The sequence below is a fragment of the Candoia aspera genome, chromosome 7, assembly GCF_035149785.1.
Source record: "Candoia aspera isolate rCanAsp1 chromosome 7, rCanAsp1.hap2, whole genome shotgun sequence".
Lineage (NCBI taxonomy): Eukaryota > Metazoa > Chordata > Lepidosauria > Squamata > Boidae > Candoia > Candoia aspera.
Window position 1 is genome coordinate 47,211,967 of NC_086159.1, and position 18,862 is coordinate 47,230,828.

An 18,862-nucleotide genomic window follows, 5' to 3' on the forward strand; every position below is an offset into this window, starting at 1 on the left:
GGCGAGAAATGTGAAATAAACAGACTAGGGGAAATGAATGCTGAACTGACCTGAGCTGTCAAGAACAGATCAGGGAGAACCAAGCTACACCTTGGATTGCAGAACATATGGTTGTCCTTTGGATTAGGAAATGATAAGAATAAAATACATTGAAGAATGTATGGTTTATTTATGCTATTTTACAGTAGCAATACATCACAGTAATAGGTAGCTTGCCACATACTCATATTACAGACAGGTTTGTTTTGTTTGGTAATCATTAGTGAGTCATCCTCTAGACCAAAACTGCTTGTGTCCTGCTTGTAGACTTAGTGCTTTCTATGGAGGAATTATGAAATTCCATTGACTTTCTCTGAAATATGCCATGTGAATTTTCACGGAGTATCAAAACTGTTCATGTAATTTCAAAAGCCTTAAGCAAACACCATCCTGTCATCTTACATTGGCTTCTGCAACTCGACCTAATGTATGACTATGAGAACTGGGCTGTAAAACTTGCTATAATTCCTTGCTGCCATCCAGTGGTTGTCCAGATTTTTGCAACCCAGATTTCATAATTCTGCTTTATGGAGAAAGGTTCTAAACAAACAGATCTCTTTTGGGTTGTCAGCAATTTAATTGCCTTCAGCTCTCTGCCTTGCTTCAGATCCAAACCAATCAGCAGATCAACTGTCTGCCAGGAATGGTAAACTATCACACTGGGCTGTGTCCTTTGTACAACAGGACTCCAGAGACATTGAAAGTTAACCAGCGTAGGTTCCAAGGTTTTAACAAACAAAGAGCTGCCTTTCCTGTTCAGTGACAATGGTTAGAAATCACTTTATTCATAATACCAGAAAACTTCATGTTCAGAGCTGACTAGCAGTGAAAAATCCATCGACTGATCCACACACGTGGTCTTTGTCAAAAAACATCAGGGTTGCATTACATTTAATGGTGTGATTGATGGTGATTCAGCTTTTGCTTTGTTTCTTAAATAGGGTTATTCAGAAATAAATCTTGCTGTGTCTAATTACGTTTCGTTCTTTGTATATAGGCTTGGCTGCAGTCTGAGTCTAGAACTGAATTCACTGGGAAGCAAATATGCACGCGCAGGTGCATGAAAAGCCCACAAAAGCAAGCTACCGTACTTCAATGCACTAGGAAAGCAACACCTTTAGATTTTGCCAGTACATTGCTAGCTTTTCAGAGTCTCAAGGGAAATCTACCTTATAGCCACCCTCGAGTTCAGAATATTCTTCAGTCGTCTGTAAATTCAGGCTAGGAATGTTCCTCCTGAAACATTAGCGCTTTAAACGCCAATGATTTAAAATTCAGGGGACAGGATACACGCCAGCAGCCTTCCGACAGCATGGAATAATGGTAGCTGAATGCTAGCCCAGCAAGAGGAGGACCCAGCTCGGAGAAGACGGCCGCACAACGAAAGTTTAACATCGCCGACTTCAAAAACAAAGGAGCAACGGAGCCAGGCGGACGGCAGCGCTCCTCCCGCCTCTGTCTTGCCTTAGAACGCAAGCATTGGCTGGCGATGACATCACCACTGGAATTCCAAGACCACGACCGCCATGCCAAAGCGAGCGCAAGCCGGAAGTTGCGAGCGACACCCTCAGCAACCGATTTAGAAGGACAGACCCGGAAGTTCTGGAGGGGAAGCGACTGCGACGATGGCTTCGGAGAGTTACCCGAGATCGTCCATTGAGGATGATTTCAATTATGGCACTAACGTCGCGTCGGCTAGCGTACACATCCGCATGGGTAAAGAGTCCCCGCCAGCTCCCTCTCGCCCCACTCGCCTCTCCAGGTTACATCCCGAAGTCGTCGCCTTCGCCTCTTCCCAGTGCAGCAGCTTCTTCTACCGTTTAGCTCAAAACCTTCCTTCCCTCGGCCTTCGAAGACGAAATTATTCCCGTTTGTAAACAGAAAGAAGTCTGTTTCCTGGTTCGCTCCAGGCTAAATTGCTTATTACGCTTTGGGGCCCCGCGGGAGGGGCTGCGGGTATTTCTTCGAGGGGGAAGGTGTCCCCTGCGCAAAAGTGGCGGTGCTCGTCAGAAACCGTGGGGGTCTTGCCATGTCAACGCCTTGGCCTTCCCCCCCCAAGAGAGCATGCAAAACCAGAACATCAGGGCATGGTGGTGGGCGGGGGGGGGGGGGGAGAGTTGTCTTTAGTTTTGGTAGTTTTTCTGATAGTACTTTTTATCAGAAAAATGGTCCAATTTTTGCCTCCACATTCCAGATGGTCCCAATGTTACAGATGAAACATGGCCATCCTTAGGAGAATAATTTATCAAAGGTAGAACAAATTACAGAATGATTTACAATGAACATCTTGCTATGGGGAGAGAATGTTATGTGGTCTGGGCAACTCTGCAGGGCTTTTAAATCTATTTTTAATAGAGCAGTAGTGGAGACCTGCGCCATCTTGGATCAAGAATTCTACATTCATCTGAAGCATGGCTCTATGTGTCGGAGTCTTGGCCTACTCACATACTCACAATACTTTAGTTTTTGGATGCTATAACTGTCCTCTGATGATCCAGTTTTTATTGCAGTGGATACCATTAAAAATCTTCAGATTGTTCTTATTTCTACACTTCATTCAATGTATGTATAGTTGATTTCAGATAAGTCTTAAAAATAAATTAACCAATAATGAACTGTGCTTGTTTTCTTTATCTTAGCTTTTCTGCGCAAAGTCTACAGCATACTTTCAGTCCAGATTTTTTTGACAACTGTGACCTCTGCAGCTTTTCTCTACTCCACCACAATTCGGACATTTGTACATGAAAGGTAGGATCTATAGTGAATCTGATTGAATTTGCTTCATTTCTGAATGCAAAGTAAATATGGATCCAATGCCCTCTGATATTTTATGATTCTGCAAGGTAGAATCATAGGCCTGTGTTTCTCAACCTTGGCAACTTTAAGATGTGTGGACTTCAGCTTGCAGAATATCCCAGCCAGCATCTTAAAGCTGCCTAACAGCATGTTCACAGGGGTAGGGAAGAGAAGATACTGGTCCCATCTGGACAGAGTTACTGGGAACACTTGTTTATTTCTTCCTAAGTAAATTGCACCCATCTACTTGGGGGAGAAAATGTATAAAGGTTCTACTATTTGGGGGTGCGGAAACTTCCTTCTGAGTCCTGAAATTAGTCAGCCTTGGAAGCAAAAAGTAGGCTTTGCTCCTACCTTGAAAAAGCCTTCGATAGAAGCCCATTTATGTTCTCCCCTGCAGAAAGTAGCTTCTGTCCCCTTCAGTTTTGTCTCTGAATGAAGCTGATATAGTCAACTAATGTAACTCACCCGGAAATAGATTGCTGTTCTGAACAGGTCTTTTTATTTAAGAGGACTTCAAATATTTGAAATACTGATAACTTACCGTAGATGTTGTAATTCAGTTTGACTAACAGGGATGTTTTATTCATTCTAGACTTACTGAAGTATTTTAAGTATTCATAAGATTGTTTTATAGATTATCTTCTTCTGGAGTAAACAAAAGATACTAGAAAGAGGATTGTTTCCCAATACTGATTATGTTGTCTTACTAAACCTTACAGCCCTGCTTTACTTTTGGTGGCCTTGCTTGGCTCTTTGGTTGTGATTGTGGCTTTAACTCTGTACAGACATCAGCATCCAGTTAATTTATATCTTCTCTTTGGATTTGTAAGTACTTATATAATGAATGATTGGTCTCTCTGATAGTTGCAGTTGATCTAGTGAGGTGAATGTCTTTTATTGTATATTTCCAAATTTTACTGCCATAAGTATTTTTGTTTTATATTTGTTCTTATACCTCTTCTAGTAATGTAATTTTTAAAAAGGAAAAGCATTTTAGCAGACATCTGTGGAACATAGGCTGTCCCTTTGAAAATGATGTATACCATTTCCTTCTGCTTAGCTTTTGAATGTGGATAGCAGAGTACGTTTGCGTACATCAGAAAAAAAATATTTTAGTTTTTGGAGACAAACCTAGCTGACATTGTTTGGAAAACTGGTGGCTAATCATACCAGTGCAAACAGAAATTATCCAGTTAAAAATGATGTGAAAATACTTGCTTTCAAAGGTATGTTTATATGGAATTTGTTGTAATTTTATACTAGGGTTCTGAAACTTTGTTTGGCTGGAATCCACACCTCTACATAGGTAGCAGCAGTCAACTTCGTAGTAGCATTGTCAACCTCCATGTCCTGTGGGACAGCGCTGTGATCCAGCAACATACCAGACCTGAATTTTCAGCCCTTCTTTATTTTTAGAGGGAATGATGGGAAGTTGTAGAAAGTATGCAGAAGCTTAATAAATCTTTCTGGTTAAAAAGGAACAAAAACTTGAGCTTGCAAAATCACAGAATTCCTGTGTATTCTGATAGTACATTCCTTGGAGGCTTTGGGGCCAGCAACCTGGGGTGGGGAAGAAGCACGTAGGCAGTGGACTCTGCTATCCTTCCCTTTTTTTAGGCAAATAAAAGAGTAGATGAGTAAACCCCAATTCTCCTTAGTATAAGGCTAAATATATTTGAAAATGAATATATTTTTCAGCTGATATACATCAGGCTCAATTTAACAAGTATAATGAATACCTCTTTGATATCAAATACAGCTCTTGTCTGCACAAATTTTGTAAGTTGTTATTTGGATCAAATTAGTTGAGTGATACTCTTTTCTTTCTTTGTTCCTCATAGACTCTTTTAGAAGCACTGACTGTTGCTATTACAGGTAAGATTTATCCTATTTTATTGACAGCATCAGATCTTTGGTAGCTGCCTGAACTGAAAGTAACGTTTTTCCAGGCATGAATGAGAGTTCTTTAGCAATCTTTATTAAGATGAAAGCAGTAGTAAAACAAGAATTCTAACAAATGAATGATTTTCAGTTTTGAACCAATATATCTGCATATGTTAGCACAGAGACTTTAATTTTTTCCTCACAGCCCCACTGAGCACCAGAAGAAGTTTTCTGGTAAAGGAGTAGGCTGCAACTGTGAATTACTTATACAATGGTTGCTTGAATCCTTATCATCTGAGAAGCAACTCTTACAGATAGGAATGAAAGCAGCACAATTTTACTATTTGTAATTGCCCATGATGTAATAACTGTTCCCCTAGGGCTGACAAAATTACCCTTGCTGGTGGAGAATCTCTCTCTTAACCCAACAAGTGCCAAGAAAGAAATGGGCAGGGTTATTTCAAAGTACTTTCAGGCTGTTTCTGAAGACCACCAGAGTCAGTACAGTGAAAAGGGAGACATCCTCCCCAGGTCTATGGCTAACAATGAGTGTTGCCTTCTTTACTGATTTCCACAGCCATTGTATTACGGAGCCCAGTACTGTCAGTGATAGGTCTATATTGGCTTGAAGGCTGCAGGTACCTTGAAATACCTGAATTATTTTTGTATAGTGATTCTGTCTAGAAATGAAGGAGATACTGTAAATAATGATGCCCTTGCCGCTCAAAAGCTAAAGAGAGAAGCCCTCCGGCCATTTTCCAAAGCAACTCAAGCCTTTTGCTTTAAGGTTATTTTCTTAAAATAAGAAAAACAAATGACTAAATCCAGATTTAATTTCTATTAGTACCTTCTGGCTAAAAAGAAACCAGTATTTAAAAAGAACAGATAGGTCTCTGTGTTGTTACATTGTGTCCCCCTCTCCCAACTTCTGCTATGAAGTATTAATAGAACAAAATCTATACCTTAGAATATGTATAGCCCATTACTTCTCTGTCACACTCTCTTGACCTGAGAACAGTTATACTAGATTTTAGAATTACAGTGTGTTTTATGTATGAAAAATATGAGCAGGATGCTTATAGTAGTTTAAGACAAGGTGATTGTATTAAATATTCTCCACAATGTTTAAAAATCCTTTTTATTTGTGTCCCCCCCCCAGTGACTTTCTATGAAGTATCTGTTGTCCTACAAGCCTTTATCCTGACGACTGCTGTGTTTTTGGCTCTTACTGTATACACTTTGCAGTCCAAACGGGATTTCAGCAAAGTTGGAGCAGGGTAAGCTAGTTTCTATTACATGCATGGGCATTTGGCCATTTCTAGAGTTACCCTGTCTCACTGGAATAACAATCAGTGATGGTGGTTTCTTTTAAGATTTGCTGCAGGGTAGCTCAAAATGTTGTGATTGCAGCAAGAGAACCAGTGCAGGGGATTTGCAAGTGTGCTTTGTGAATAAGTAAAAGAGAAATGGCTGCTAATTATTTCAGTATGTGATTTGTATTTCATAATAATGTATAAGAAATATGTGTATCCTGTATTTTTAAAAACCTAAGTTAAAAGCATATTACAAACAAGACAATTTTATCAATGTGTATCCACAGGCTGTTTACTTGCTTATGGATTCTTCTCCTGTCAAGCTTTTTAAAGGTAAAGTTATTCATTTTAGATAATTAAAATTTTGGAGGTCTCTGTAGGATGTTAACTTTTTAAAATAGATTGAATTAAGGTATTATTAGGAGCTAAATCCCATTTTAAAATAATCTTGTTTTTTAGACTGATAATTGTATTCTTCTTTATCAAGGCAAGTTGTATATGTGCATTTGGAGATTATGAGCATGTAGCTTATTAATGAAAACTGGGGTGAGGTTGAAATTAGTTTTAAGAGTTTTTAAATTAAGCAATATATGTATTTTAAATGCATACTGTTAAGATTAAATTTTAACTGGTTTAATGTTTTCAATTTTTTTTTTTTTGCTCCCCATAGTTGAGTGAGTCTCAGCAAGTTTCAGTCTCAAAAATAACATGTCCAGGGTACAAATAATACTACATAACAATTATACTACAGAAAATCATAAGACAATCAAGAAGCAATAAAAGAGATGCCAATATCTGTAACTCAAAGGCCTTCTTAAATAGTTCTGTTTTTAATATTTTTCTGTTGTTGGTTTAGATAGCTAAAATAAAGGAGCTTTTCACATTTTGAGGCTGGTCTGACCAGGCATGCAGAAAGATGATCTGCAGACATCATGATCTGCAAACCTTTTTCCAGCCATGGTTTCTGCAGTTCAGCCATAATTCATTAATCCTGACTCAGTTTGATAATCAGAGGAATTGTCAGATGGGCAGGTGCCCACTTCCAATCATTTGTGGCTGCTCCTAAGTCTGTGTCTGTAATGAACAGAGGCTATGACTTCAATCCTCTACACACTTCCCTCAAAGCTTCACTGAATACATACATAAAAATTATGCTGGAAACGGTCCCAGTGCATGGGAGATTGTCATATTTGTGTCCATGTAACTTTGAAGCTACAATTCAAAGTAAAGTAGAAAAAACAATGTATGTTAATACAGTTTAAATGGATGGAGTGCATTTTGTCAGAGATAAAGGTGACACAAAATATATTGACAGGTAAGTTATTTAATAAGAACATTATAAATCTGTGAAAGGAGAGCAGGAAAAGCTTTTAGATTTCCTCAGAGTACAAAATCCAGGTGGTCTAATTGTCTCAATGTCTTGAAGAGTTCATTAAAGTGTCTTTCAGATTTACTATTGTGTTAGCAATACTGTAGCAACAAAACACCCAATCCTTCCTTGCAGCATTAGAAGCCCTTTAGAAAAACAGTATTCTCAATGTGGTTAATTTTATTCATTCAGAATGATGTCTCATAAACTTTAAATTGAGAAGATGCAGTTGCATTGAAATTTAGAGATGTATCTAATTTGAAGTTAGATCTGTTGTTTTAGGAAACCACTTGACAATCATGGGATATGACAAGTTCTTACTTTGCTGGTAATAGGGGAAGTCTTAAAGTCACAGGAATGACCTGTATCTAGACTCTAGAAAATAATATGGATATACTCAACTTCTCAATTTAAAAAATCATTTTTTAAAGTTTTAATTATAATGCATTGTTTGCTCCTTGTTTATAGTTCTTTTTCAATAATGAAGTAGTAGAGCTGGTATTTGCTGCTGCAGGAGCACTTCTATTCTGTGGATTTATCATCTATGACACTCATCTATTAATGCACAAACTCTCCCCTGAAGAATACATACTGGCTGCAATCAACCTTTATTTGGACATCATCAATCTGTTTTTGCACCTGCTGCGTTTGCTAGAAGCATTTAATAAAAAGTAATTGGAAGTTTTAATTCAAACTTGAGATAATTCATATGTGGTATCTAAAGAGTTAATTAAGACCTAGAAAATTTGTAGTCTACTTTGAGATCGAAGCCTGTTTTTACATTCTGTGCTGGCTTCAGTGTTTTCTGTATAAACAGTGTTTCAGAGAGCTGATTCTTACTGAGACTATTTTGAGATCAGTTAATTATATATTGCAGGCATCTTGGCTGTTTGGCAAAGGCTTTACTCCATCCATTTGCATATTATTAGTATTGATTGAAAGACTTGCTCATCAACTTCCATTTGTGCCAATAAGTACTATTAAAATTCTATTTTATTCCTGCAGTAATTGCCACAGATGTGTCCTTTGAGATTCAGTTGTTGCTGGCTGGATAGCATAAATGTCCTTGATTTCACTATTGAACACTGAAACTTTAAATAAGCCAAAATTCTATTGGTGTTTATTTGTGAAAAACTTTATCAGCATTTTAATTTGAAGGACTGATCCTACAACATAAGTATACTTTTTCTAATTAAATATCTGTACTTCCAACGGTACTGTATTTGGGGGAAAAACCACCTTATATAGGGAGAAATAACCTTTTATGGGAAGGATTCTGAAGATGGATCATCAGTTAAAGTAAACATGTAAAGAACTAATTGACAGTAGCTTCTCTCTCCCCTGAAATTTTAGAAAGTTCAGAAATACCATATCATGTTTTCTCTAGATCCTTTTAGAATGCGGAAAAAGTTTGAAACTTATTTGAATCCATTCTCAGGGCTTTTTCACTAATTGTTATAAGGTGAAATACTTTTGTGCAGTAGAATATTTGATGGTTCTTTTACTGTGAAGTGCTTGCAGAGTTAGACAATTACACTTCATTTGCTGTTCTGGCAGGATATTAAAAACTTATAAAAATAAATTTTAATGAAATGTTCATTATGTGAGCCTTTGTTTTCTATTGCTGTAATACATATAGTTTTGTCACTGTTAAGCAGAAAAAGTTGTATTATATAATTATTTGAACTGTAAATATCCTGAAGAGTACAATCTCAGAGATCTTTAATTATCAGTGTCACCCCATTTTATTTTTATAGTTACAGCCTGTTATTAAAAGTAGTTCCAAAGTTAAAAGTTGCTTCAAGCCTTTATTCAAAATCTGTTTTCAGAGTTAAGCTTTTAATTACAATATCCCAATTCAGTAACACTTATAGTCCAACAGGCTTTAGAGTTACACAAAGTTATCGCAACATAGAACTTACTTACATTCACTTAGCTTCCCCCCAAATTGTGACATACTAGAACTTACTTCAGTTAGCTTAGCTTCCAAAAAACCTACAGGCTATAGTTACAGTGGTTACAGATGTATTGATGTGGACAGCCATGCTAGTTCAGTGGCAATGAGTGTCTTTTATCAGCTTTGGCTGATACAACAATTGCATTCCTATCTTGAGGAGAAAGACCTGGTTTTGTGACTGCCATGCTTGGATTGTGATAACCCTTGAAGATGTTCCAGAAATTAAAACTCATCCAGCATATGGCAGCACAGGTATCTGTTGAAAGTCCCACTAAGGAACGCTTTGAGAGTTTGTCAGTTGTCTTCTGAGCCCTATTCAAGGTGCTTGCAATGGTGTAAAGGGCCTTACATAGCTTATGACCAAGCTACTTACATACTCCTGTATAGTCTGCACACTTAAATCATCAGTAGAAACTCTTCTGCAGGTTCTACCATGGTTCCACTTGCTATCTATGATTACTTCTGTTTTCCACCATACTGTGGATTTTTTTTATTTTTTTTACAGTTCAGCCTTTTTACAATTTAGAAGGTTCAGAGCATACTTGTTTACCCAGAACGTTCCATTTTCTAACCACCTTGTTTTGTTTTAAAGTGCATTGCTTTAATAATGTTTTACGGTTTGCCTTAATTCTGAGAGCCCTGTAAGTTAAGGACTGGGCAGCATGCAATTCCTCTAAATTAAAAAATAAAAAAAATACTATGGAAACCTTACACGTTCATTTACAGCAGTGAGCTATAAATACCATAAACTGTTAAATACCATAAATGCAGGTATATTTTCCAAGTGCACCATCAGAATCTAATACTTGGATGCTGGCATAATTTTGGAGCTTTGCCCCAAAATGTCACCTCTTAATTTTCTTTTCCAGAAGATTGAATACGTAGGTATATAATATAAGTAAGCTCTGTTGAATGTAGTCATCAGTGTTACTCGAACAGACAACATTTACGGGAGGTTGAAGTGATGGCTTTTTGGGACCGCCTGCTTTTCTCGCCAACTCGTTCTGCCCTCTGGCTGAAAGCTTTACCTCCTCCTGCTCTCGAGAGGAGTTGAACCACCACGCCGGTTATTGTCCGACAGCGTCGCCGAAGGCCTTTTCTTTGAAGCTGGATGATTTTGTGGATCACAGCTAAAACAGGTTGAAAAATTAACGATGCTCTTTTTTTCAAAGGAAAGCCGCGAACACCATAGCCGCCAAACCTTCCGCTTAGCATACCTGGCCCGTGACAAGGAAGAAAGTATTGCTCGAGAAACTGCACCTAAAGCATCGCTAGGTCTGCCAGGGCAAGGACTCCCGCCTGGCTCTTTCCAGAAAACACGTCGGCCATTACAGCCCGGCAGCTCCGAGAACCCCTCTAGCCAACCCTCCCCTGGCCGCAGCAGGTCCCTTCGAGCAGTACCGAACGATTTCGCAAGGGGGCTCTGTGGGGCATCGCAAGAAGGACGCGACTTCTCGGCGCTGCCCGTTTCATCGGCCCCGCGGGGAAGCGGAAGCCTACGCACTTCCGGAAGGAGTGTGGCGGCCAGGCGCTCGTTACAGCCACCTCCGGTGGGAGCGAACGTGGGGAGCTGCGAGTTGTAGGGCCACGTGCTCAGGTACCGAAGGAAGGGCGCGGGGTGGTATTTTCTAGAGCAGCTGCCGTATTTATACCGCCCAGTATACTTGCCGACAGCACGGCGGTGATTTACGGTTGCCTCGTCTGAGATGTTGGTTCAACTCTCTAGGCTAATCCACAGCCCTGGGATTCCCTGGTGGCCTCCTGGCCAAGGACTATCTCTGACAAATTGGCCCAGAAGAAATGGAGTAGCTCCCAACTCATAAGACCAGCTCGGGGGCAGCATCTGTCTGGCCATGGCTGATCTTGAAAAGCTAAGCAGGAGTCCTTGGATGGGGGACACCCAGGAAACCTCCCATACTTAGCATTCTTATCCTAAATAATGAGCCGCGATTTTAACTTGACTGCTCAGAACTGCCATAGTTTAGAGGGACAAACGAGCAGTGGTGGCTAGCCCTTTAGAAAGCTTCCCATAGATTGCTTCTGCTATGGGGGAAGTTCAGGACTTTGTGTAAAAGTTTTCCATTTCTAGGATCTTATGTAGCTTTAGGAAGCAGGAAAGTATTATTTGCAAGTAAGGAGCCATCAATGCAGATTTGTTTCCAAACTGAGCCCAAATCTCTTGTAAATTGCTTGTTGAGGAATTGCTTGTTGAGGAGTGTCTCTGCGGAAATACATTTTTGATTCTATGCATAAATAGATCGATGTAGTTGGATTTCTGGGGAAGTTGATGTAGATCCTGGGGAGCCACAAATTGATGTTTACAGAAGCCCAGTAACTTGTTCTGTTCTGTCATACTTGCACTATGCATTATTCTCCCATTTATAGAAGCAAAAAGAAATGGCAAAAAGCCTAAGGAGCAAATGGAAGAGAAAAATGCGAGCAGAGAAGAGAAAGAAAAATGCCCCCAAGGAACTTGCCAGGTTGCAGAGCATCCTGAAAACCAACAGTGATGTTGTAATGGATGAAGTGAAAGAAGTAGTAACTGTTGTTCCTGCTGAGAAAATCATGGAGAAAAACAATTCAGATGGTGAGTCAGATTATTGTTTCCCAATCTAGGCAACTTCCAGATGTGTTGACCTCAAATTCCAGAATTTCCTAGCTAAGATGGGTATTGCTGAGAATTCTGGGAGTTAGTCCATGGATCTGGAAGTTGCCTAGGCTCGGAGACACTGCTCTAAGGATGCAGCAAATGGTCTCTGAAAAATTGGAATCATGGTACTGTATATCTCTCACCTAATACTGCTCTCTTCTTTTTATTCTTTTGGTGCTGCTGTTTCTCATATTTCCCTTGGCTTTGTAAGTCTTTCAGCATTTTCCTTTTAAAAAATTCACCCAGTACCAGTATACAGATAAGACTGCTTCTGTGAATTGACGAATGAAGAGGTTGAATTTAATTGTTCCCTTTTCACATGTTAATGGTTGCATTGCCTAAGGGAAGAACTTGCCTGAACTTGTTTCAGTTTCCCTTCTGTGTAGGCTTGCAGAGAATATGCAGCTGAGAGAAATCTCTCCTCTCAGCAAACAGCCTTTAAATATGTTTGTTTTCTGTAAATAAAATTATTTTTATAGAAATGCCTGGTGTGTGACTTTTCTGATCTCTCCTGGGCCAAAGGCTTTCCTAGCACTCTGCCAACAGGTTATGGGCCCAGTAAGCAGCCCAGTAAACCCACTAAGAAGCCCAGTAAAACCCAAAGAGAATAGAGAGATCAGCTCCACACCTCATGCACAATTTAAAGGCAGGTAGCAAAGACCTGTGAAGATTTTCTTTGGAGCCACCTGGAGATTTTCCATCAACTGCTGGTCTACAGGACAAAGAAGCCAGCTGAGGTGACTTGCAAAAGAAGGAAGAAGCCATGGCTACCTCCCAGCCCTCAGCAATGCCTCTGGAGCACCTATCAGAGACCAGCTATTTGAATTGAGCCCTGAAGATGGAGATGTATTTTCACAGAGAGAATCTTTGGCTGCCAATTGGTGAGCAAAACCCCCAAAATCCCAGTGCTGAATGGCTGAGACAGGATGAGTGGGCTAGAGCCACCATTATCCTGGGAGTTGAGGACAATCCATCCACGTGCAAGGTATGCAGTCTGCAAAGCAAATTTGGGACGCTTTGAGAGACTTGTATGTAAAGGCAACAGCAGGGAGTAAAGTTACCCTGACAAAAAAGCTGTACAAAGCCTACCTTGCAGAAGAAGATAGCCTTCCTGAGCACCTGCATTATATTCAGCAGCTGTTTGTTGAGTTGCAGGAGAGAGGAATGGAATTTGCACCTCTCACAAATCCTATATCCTCCTGTCCTCACTGAATGAAACGTGGGACACGCTGATTTGTACCCTGGAGGCTATGCCTGAAGCAGACCTCACCCCATCGTATGTTACACAGCGCTTACTCGCTGAATGGGAGAAGAGAGGAAAGATTCCGCCCCATCTCTTCTGGAAAGCTGCAGTACCAGAAAATGAGGGAAAAGAAGGGAAAGGAAGCTGAGGCCACAGCACTGGCCAGCCAGCGATGCTTCACTTGTGGTTCAGCTGGACATTTGCAAAGAGACTGTGCCTTGAGACCCAAGAGTAGAAAGACAGAGAAGAAGAACACAAGGGCAACACAGAAGAAGGCTCTTCAGACAACCCAGATTGCACAGGTTGCTGAGAAGGGTAATTCTGATGTATGGGTGTTAGATTCTGGGGCCAATTGTCATTTATGTAATTGTAAAAGCTCTTTTGTGTCACTGTCTAAAACTGAAAGACAAAGTGTATCTTTGGCTGATGGGTCTGTGACCAAAATTATGGGACAAGGTGACTTGTATTTATCCTGCTTGGGAGAAACTGTAAAAGGTGTGTTGTATGTGCCAAATTTACAATCAAACCTTTTATCTGTGGCACAATTGGCTGCAACAGGGTATGTCATAACATTTAAGAAAAATGGTTGTGAGATACGTAAAAATGGAAAATTGTGTGCTACTGGTATATTAAAAGACTCCTTGTACATTGTGCAAAATGCAAGGAAGCCAAGCTGCAAGGCTGCAGTTGGCAACACACCATATCATGACCAATGTGTACACCTGATGCGCAGGAGATTTTGTCATGCTAATTTCAAGTATATAGCACAAATGCCACAGTTGTGTGCTGACCTAAAGATAAAACCCTGTGATAAATACTTAGACTGTGTAGTTTGCAAAGAATGCAAAACACTAAAAGCTCCTGTGAGTAAGCACAGTGACAGAGTTACAACTAGACCTTTGGAAATTGTACACTCTGACATTGGTCCTTTTGCTCCTAGTCTTGGACAAGCAAGGTATGCAATGACCATCATTGATGATTTCTCAAGATACACATTTATATCTTAAAACAAAAAGATGAGGCATTTGAGAAATTTAAAGGTTTTGTGACATGAGCAAATAGAAAATTCCCTAGGCCTGTATCTGCACTCCAATGTGATAGAGGAAGAGAGTACCTTTCTCACAAATTCAAAAGGTTCCTAGCAGAAAAGGGGATAGAACAAATTCTAACCCTTACACCCCTCAGTAAAATAGTGTTGCTGAAAGAAAGGGCAGAACCTTGCAAAATGCGATGGAATGCATGCTTAAAGATTCACATCTTTTAAGTATTGGGGAGAGGCAATATCTACTGCCTGTTATGTACAAAGCAGATTGTATAACTCTGTGATTCAGGACACTCCATTCCATTTGTTTTATGGTGTGAAACCAAAGATAAACCATCTTAGAGTGTTTGGTAGCACTGCTTGGGTTCATATTCCAAAACAACAGAGAAGGAAAGGAGGCCCCACAACAAAGAAAGCCATCTTTGTTGGCTATGAACAAAGCCAGAGGAGCTACAGGTTCATAATGGGAGAGAAATTAATAATTAGCAAAAGTGCTTCTTTTGCTGAACAAAACTGGGGGAGCTTAAATTCTAGCTCTCCAGTTGATCTGACCACCACAAGAGAACAGCAAGGACTTGCTGATGGTGATCTTTTGCCTGATGAGGACATTAAACCAGAAAAGCAAACTGAAGATCTGTCTGATGAGACAGATGCTTCTCAGGAAAGTGATAGGAGTCAAAATTTAAGCCCTGTATTACCTCGCAGATCTCAGAGGAGTAATAAAGGCGTTCCTCCATCATGTTTTCAGGCTGAAACAGTAATGGTTATTCACATATTCACAGAACCTCAGTCTTTAGAACAAGTGAATGCTTCACCACCTGAGATTGCACAAAATTGACATTCTGCCCTGCAACAGGAGTTAGCATCCTTCAAAGAAAATAAAACATGGAAACTGGTAAATCTACTTCCCATGAACACTGTCTAGGTTGCAGGTGGGTTTTCAAACTGAAAAGGGATGCTGATGGCAAAATCCAAAAATATAAAGCAAGGTTGGTTGCAAAAGGGTTCACTCAAAGGAAAGATTTAGACTTTGACAAGACTTTTGCACCAGTTACTAAAGGTGAATCAATTAGATTACTGTTAAAAATTGCTGCACTCAAAGGAATGTCAGTTCACCACTATGACATTCAAACTGCATTTCTCTATGGCAATTTAGACCACAAATTATACATGCAGCAACCCCCTGGCTATGAAAAAGGAGAATCTAGTCTGTGAACTGCAGAAGTCAATCTATGGGTTAAAACAAGGTTGTATGTATCTGTGCATTTATGTTGATGATTTGCTGCTGTTCATGCCAACAGAAAAACAAAGGCTTGATTTTGAAGCCTGCATGAAAAGCCATTTCACGTTAAAAAGCCTTGGAACTGTAACAAATAACCTAGGTTTGGAAATACACAGGAAGAAGGATGGTAGCTTTCTGTTAAACCAAAGGGGAAATGATGTTCAAATATTGTGAATGGAAAGATATACAGAGTTGTCAAAGAAAATTGGTTTGCATCTTATTCTGTAGTATAAAAAGGGGAGTGTTAATATGTTTTCTACTACAGATTAAGGTTACTATGGTAACCAATCATTTTGGCTGGGTGAAGAGGTTGAATTTAATTGTCCCCTTTTCACGTGTTAATGGTTGCATTGCCTAAGGGAGGAATTTGCCTGAACTTGTTTTAGTTTCAGTTTCCCTTCTGTGTAGGCTTGCAGAGAATATGCAGCTGAGAGAAATCTCTCCTCTCAGCAAACAGCCTTTAAATATGTTTATTTCTGTAAATAAAATTATTTTTATAGAAATGCCTGGTGTGTGACTTTTCTGATTTCTCCTGGGCCAAAGGCTTTCCTAGCAAACGTACCTTTGCAGTAACCAGATAGCATATTTATTGCAGAGATAGGCTATGTTGTTACGCATGTATCTTATTTATCCATTGAACATCTCCTAGCAAAGATTAGGCTAGCTGGGAATTCTGGGAGTTGAAGAACAATGCTGTTAATGAGAATCAGGTGGACGAAGCCTATAAAGGACTGGCTGGGGAATTGTGGGAGTTGAAGTCCACAAAGTTGCCAAGGTTGAGAAACACTGAGGTAGACAGTGGAAAGCAAGGAGGGAAATATCATTTGTTTATAAATTATAAACAGATCTTTTCACCTGGCTGTATCTCTTATTAAATCTTTTTTCAGTTACATAATTTTTTTTAGACTTTCAGTTTTGTTATTTGTACAAGGAACTATCACAGCTAACACTTTAGAAACTGTTTTAAGAATCATAATATTTGTAATATAAGCATATACATACTCTCATACTGTTTCCCTCACTTCTTAGTTGTTCACCCTCCTATCAGCATTAGAATAACCCCTGTTGTTATTTTATTCCTCCATTTTCTTTTTTCTTAACTTTTAACTGTACTATTTTCAGCTGATACAGCAATTCACTTCTTTATGTGTTTTTTTCCTAGATGGAAGTAAGATGGACACAGATGTCAAAAGAAATCAGAAAACTCTTCTAGATCAGCATGGACAGTATCCAGTATGGATGAATCCCAGGCAGAGAAAGAAGCTGAAGGCAAAGCGTGTCAAAGGGAAAAATAAGTCTAAAGTATCAAAAGGATTAACATGGTAGAGTCTGGTAAATGTTAAGAAATAAGGGGAAAAAGGACTTAATGTTTTATATCATCAGTCCTAAGGGGCAAACTTCTGTTTTATTGTTTCAGATTTTCAGAATTTTAATTTTGGAATATGGCTAATGAAGTTCCAATTATCTATGTACAAACTGGACTGTAATTGAGCTAAACATAGGTACAGTCCAGTGGCAACCAAGTTCCCATCAAATGCTTTAACATTCAGTTGACTTAGATTTCCAGAAAAGCAGATGTATTAGTCAGGTGTAGCAAAGTAGCAGAGTCTTCAGAACAGCTTAAAGACAAGAGTTCTTTTATAAGGTAAGGTATTGTGCGCCACTGTCAGTCTATAAATGTTTGTTCAATAGTAGCTTTGTTAATCTTTAATGTGCCACAGGACTCTTGCTTGTTCATTTCAGTGGAACTTAGCCCCAACTGATTATTGGATTATTCTCAACAGAAATAAGTATTTCAGTTTTGGGCCTGCTACAACCATTTCAAATGTATCTGGCAGGAATATATTTTGTTGTCATTTCTCATTCTTAAATGTCTTTTTAAATTTGTTAATATTTAGTTTAATATTCAATGCTAATTAAGCCAAAATCAATGAATTTAGGGCACTGAAGTGTTAAGAGCATTGTCTAATCCAAAGTAAACAGCTTTGGAATGCCACTGATTTTCAGGGGAAAAGTTTTGTGTAGTGTGTGCAGTATAGCCAAATATAAATGTTTCCTCAAGTTCTGTTTTGTTCTGGCCTAGCTTGACAATAATACATAAATCTGGAGCTTTATGTTTTCCTTTTGAAACATTAAGACTAAGTGCAATCCCATGCATCCTTTCCTGAAAGTAAGTCCCTGGAGAATTTACTGCAGTTTATTTCTGCATAGACTGCATAGGGCTGTATTGTAACATTATAGTTCTATACACATGGAGGTAAGGTCCATCCAACTTAGTTGGAATTACAAATAACAAACCTAATGTTGGAGTTTAAAGTGTTCAGATTTTAAAGGTGATTAGATTTCAGTTTTCTTATATGGCATTGGCATGTTTACTTCTGATTTTGAAGAACTGAATGTAACGTGAAATGTAAATGAGTTTTATTACATGAGGGAATGGCTCAGTTTCTGTATAAAAATACTATTTTAAAATAGTTTCTTAAATAATTTTTAGACTTACAGTAGCTACAAGAATAGAATTAAAGAACTTTTCAAAAACCCTTCTAAAATACCCTCCAAATATAGAGCAGGCAGTGAGGCCATGAAGCTATTGAATATTGAATGATTGGCATATTCTAAATTTTTTTGGCTACATGTGGATGCCTTTCACAGTCTGACATTTAATGGGTCTTCTTACGATGTCAATACTTATGGACACCTGCTGGTAGGATTTGTTATATCCCAAAACAAAGTGATCTTGCTCTATTTAAATAAAAGAAATTGCCAGGACTTCCATTTAAATCAAGGGTGTTCATTGTCTCTTGGATCAAAGGCCATGCTGGGGCAAGAGTAGCATGTTGTGGAATGCACTTAAAAATGAGCAAGGTCAGTAACAAGCCCTATTTCTTATTTAAAAACATATAGGAGATAGAAGAAAAGTTATGCCTCCACCTCCATAACTTTAAGTAGGAATGTTTTAATAAATGAAACAAAATAATTCTTGACATAGCTCTTTTGTTACATGTATGTACTTCTCTGGGTAATCACCACCATTCACTACAAATTACTGCTAATGATGGACAAGCTTGTGAAAGCCATCATTAAAGAACTCCACACTTTGTTTCTTCAACCAGATCCTGTCTGTCCTTTCCACATCTTTATTTGAGTCAAACAGTTGCCCATAAAGGTATTCCTTCAATTTGGGGAAAAGGTTGAAGTCGCATGAAGCCATATTTGGACTGTATGGTGCATGTGGTAGGATGGTGAGATCCAACTTTGCAACGGCCTCATGGGTGGTTGTGAAG

At 39.0% G+C, this 18,862-nt stretch overlaps 2 protein-coding genes across 2 annotated transcripts; both read left to right on the top strand.

Annotated features, from left to right (window-relative positions):
• The first annotated feature begins 1,598 nt into the window (after positions 1-1,598).
• TMBIM4 (transmembrane BAX inhibitor motif containing 4) lies at positions 1,599-9,198 on the top strand. Its single transcript, XM_063309221.1, has 7 exons — positions 1,599-1,755; positions 2,679-2,787; positions 3,558-3,663; positions 4,680-4,713; positions 5,882-5,999; positions 6,323-6,368; positions 7,873-9,198. Exons 1-7 carry the CDS (start codon positions 1,665-1,667, stop codon positions 8,077-8,079), a joined length of 711 nt encoding a protein of 236 aa, XP_063165291.1. The 5' UTR covers positions 1,599-1,664; the 3' UTR covers positions 8,080-9,198.
• A 1,661-nt stretch (positions 9,199-10,859) lies between these two features.
• On the top strand, positions 10,860-18,341 carry LLPH (LLP homolog, long-term synaptic facilitation factor). The gene is made up of 3 exons (XM_063309222.1): positions 10,860-10,958; positions 11,747-11,948; positions 16,741-18,341. The coding sequence occupies exons 2-3, from the start codon at positions 11,759-11,761 to the stop codon at positions 16,902-16,904; spliced, it is 354 nt and encodes a 117-aa protein (XP_063165292.1). The 5' UTR covers positions 10,860-10,958; positions 11,747-11,758; the 3' UTR covers positions 16,905-18,341.
• The last annotated feature ends 521 nt before the right edge of the window (positions 18,342-18,862 follow it).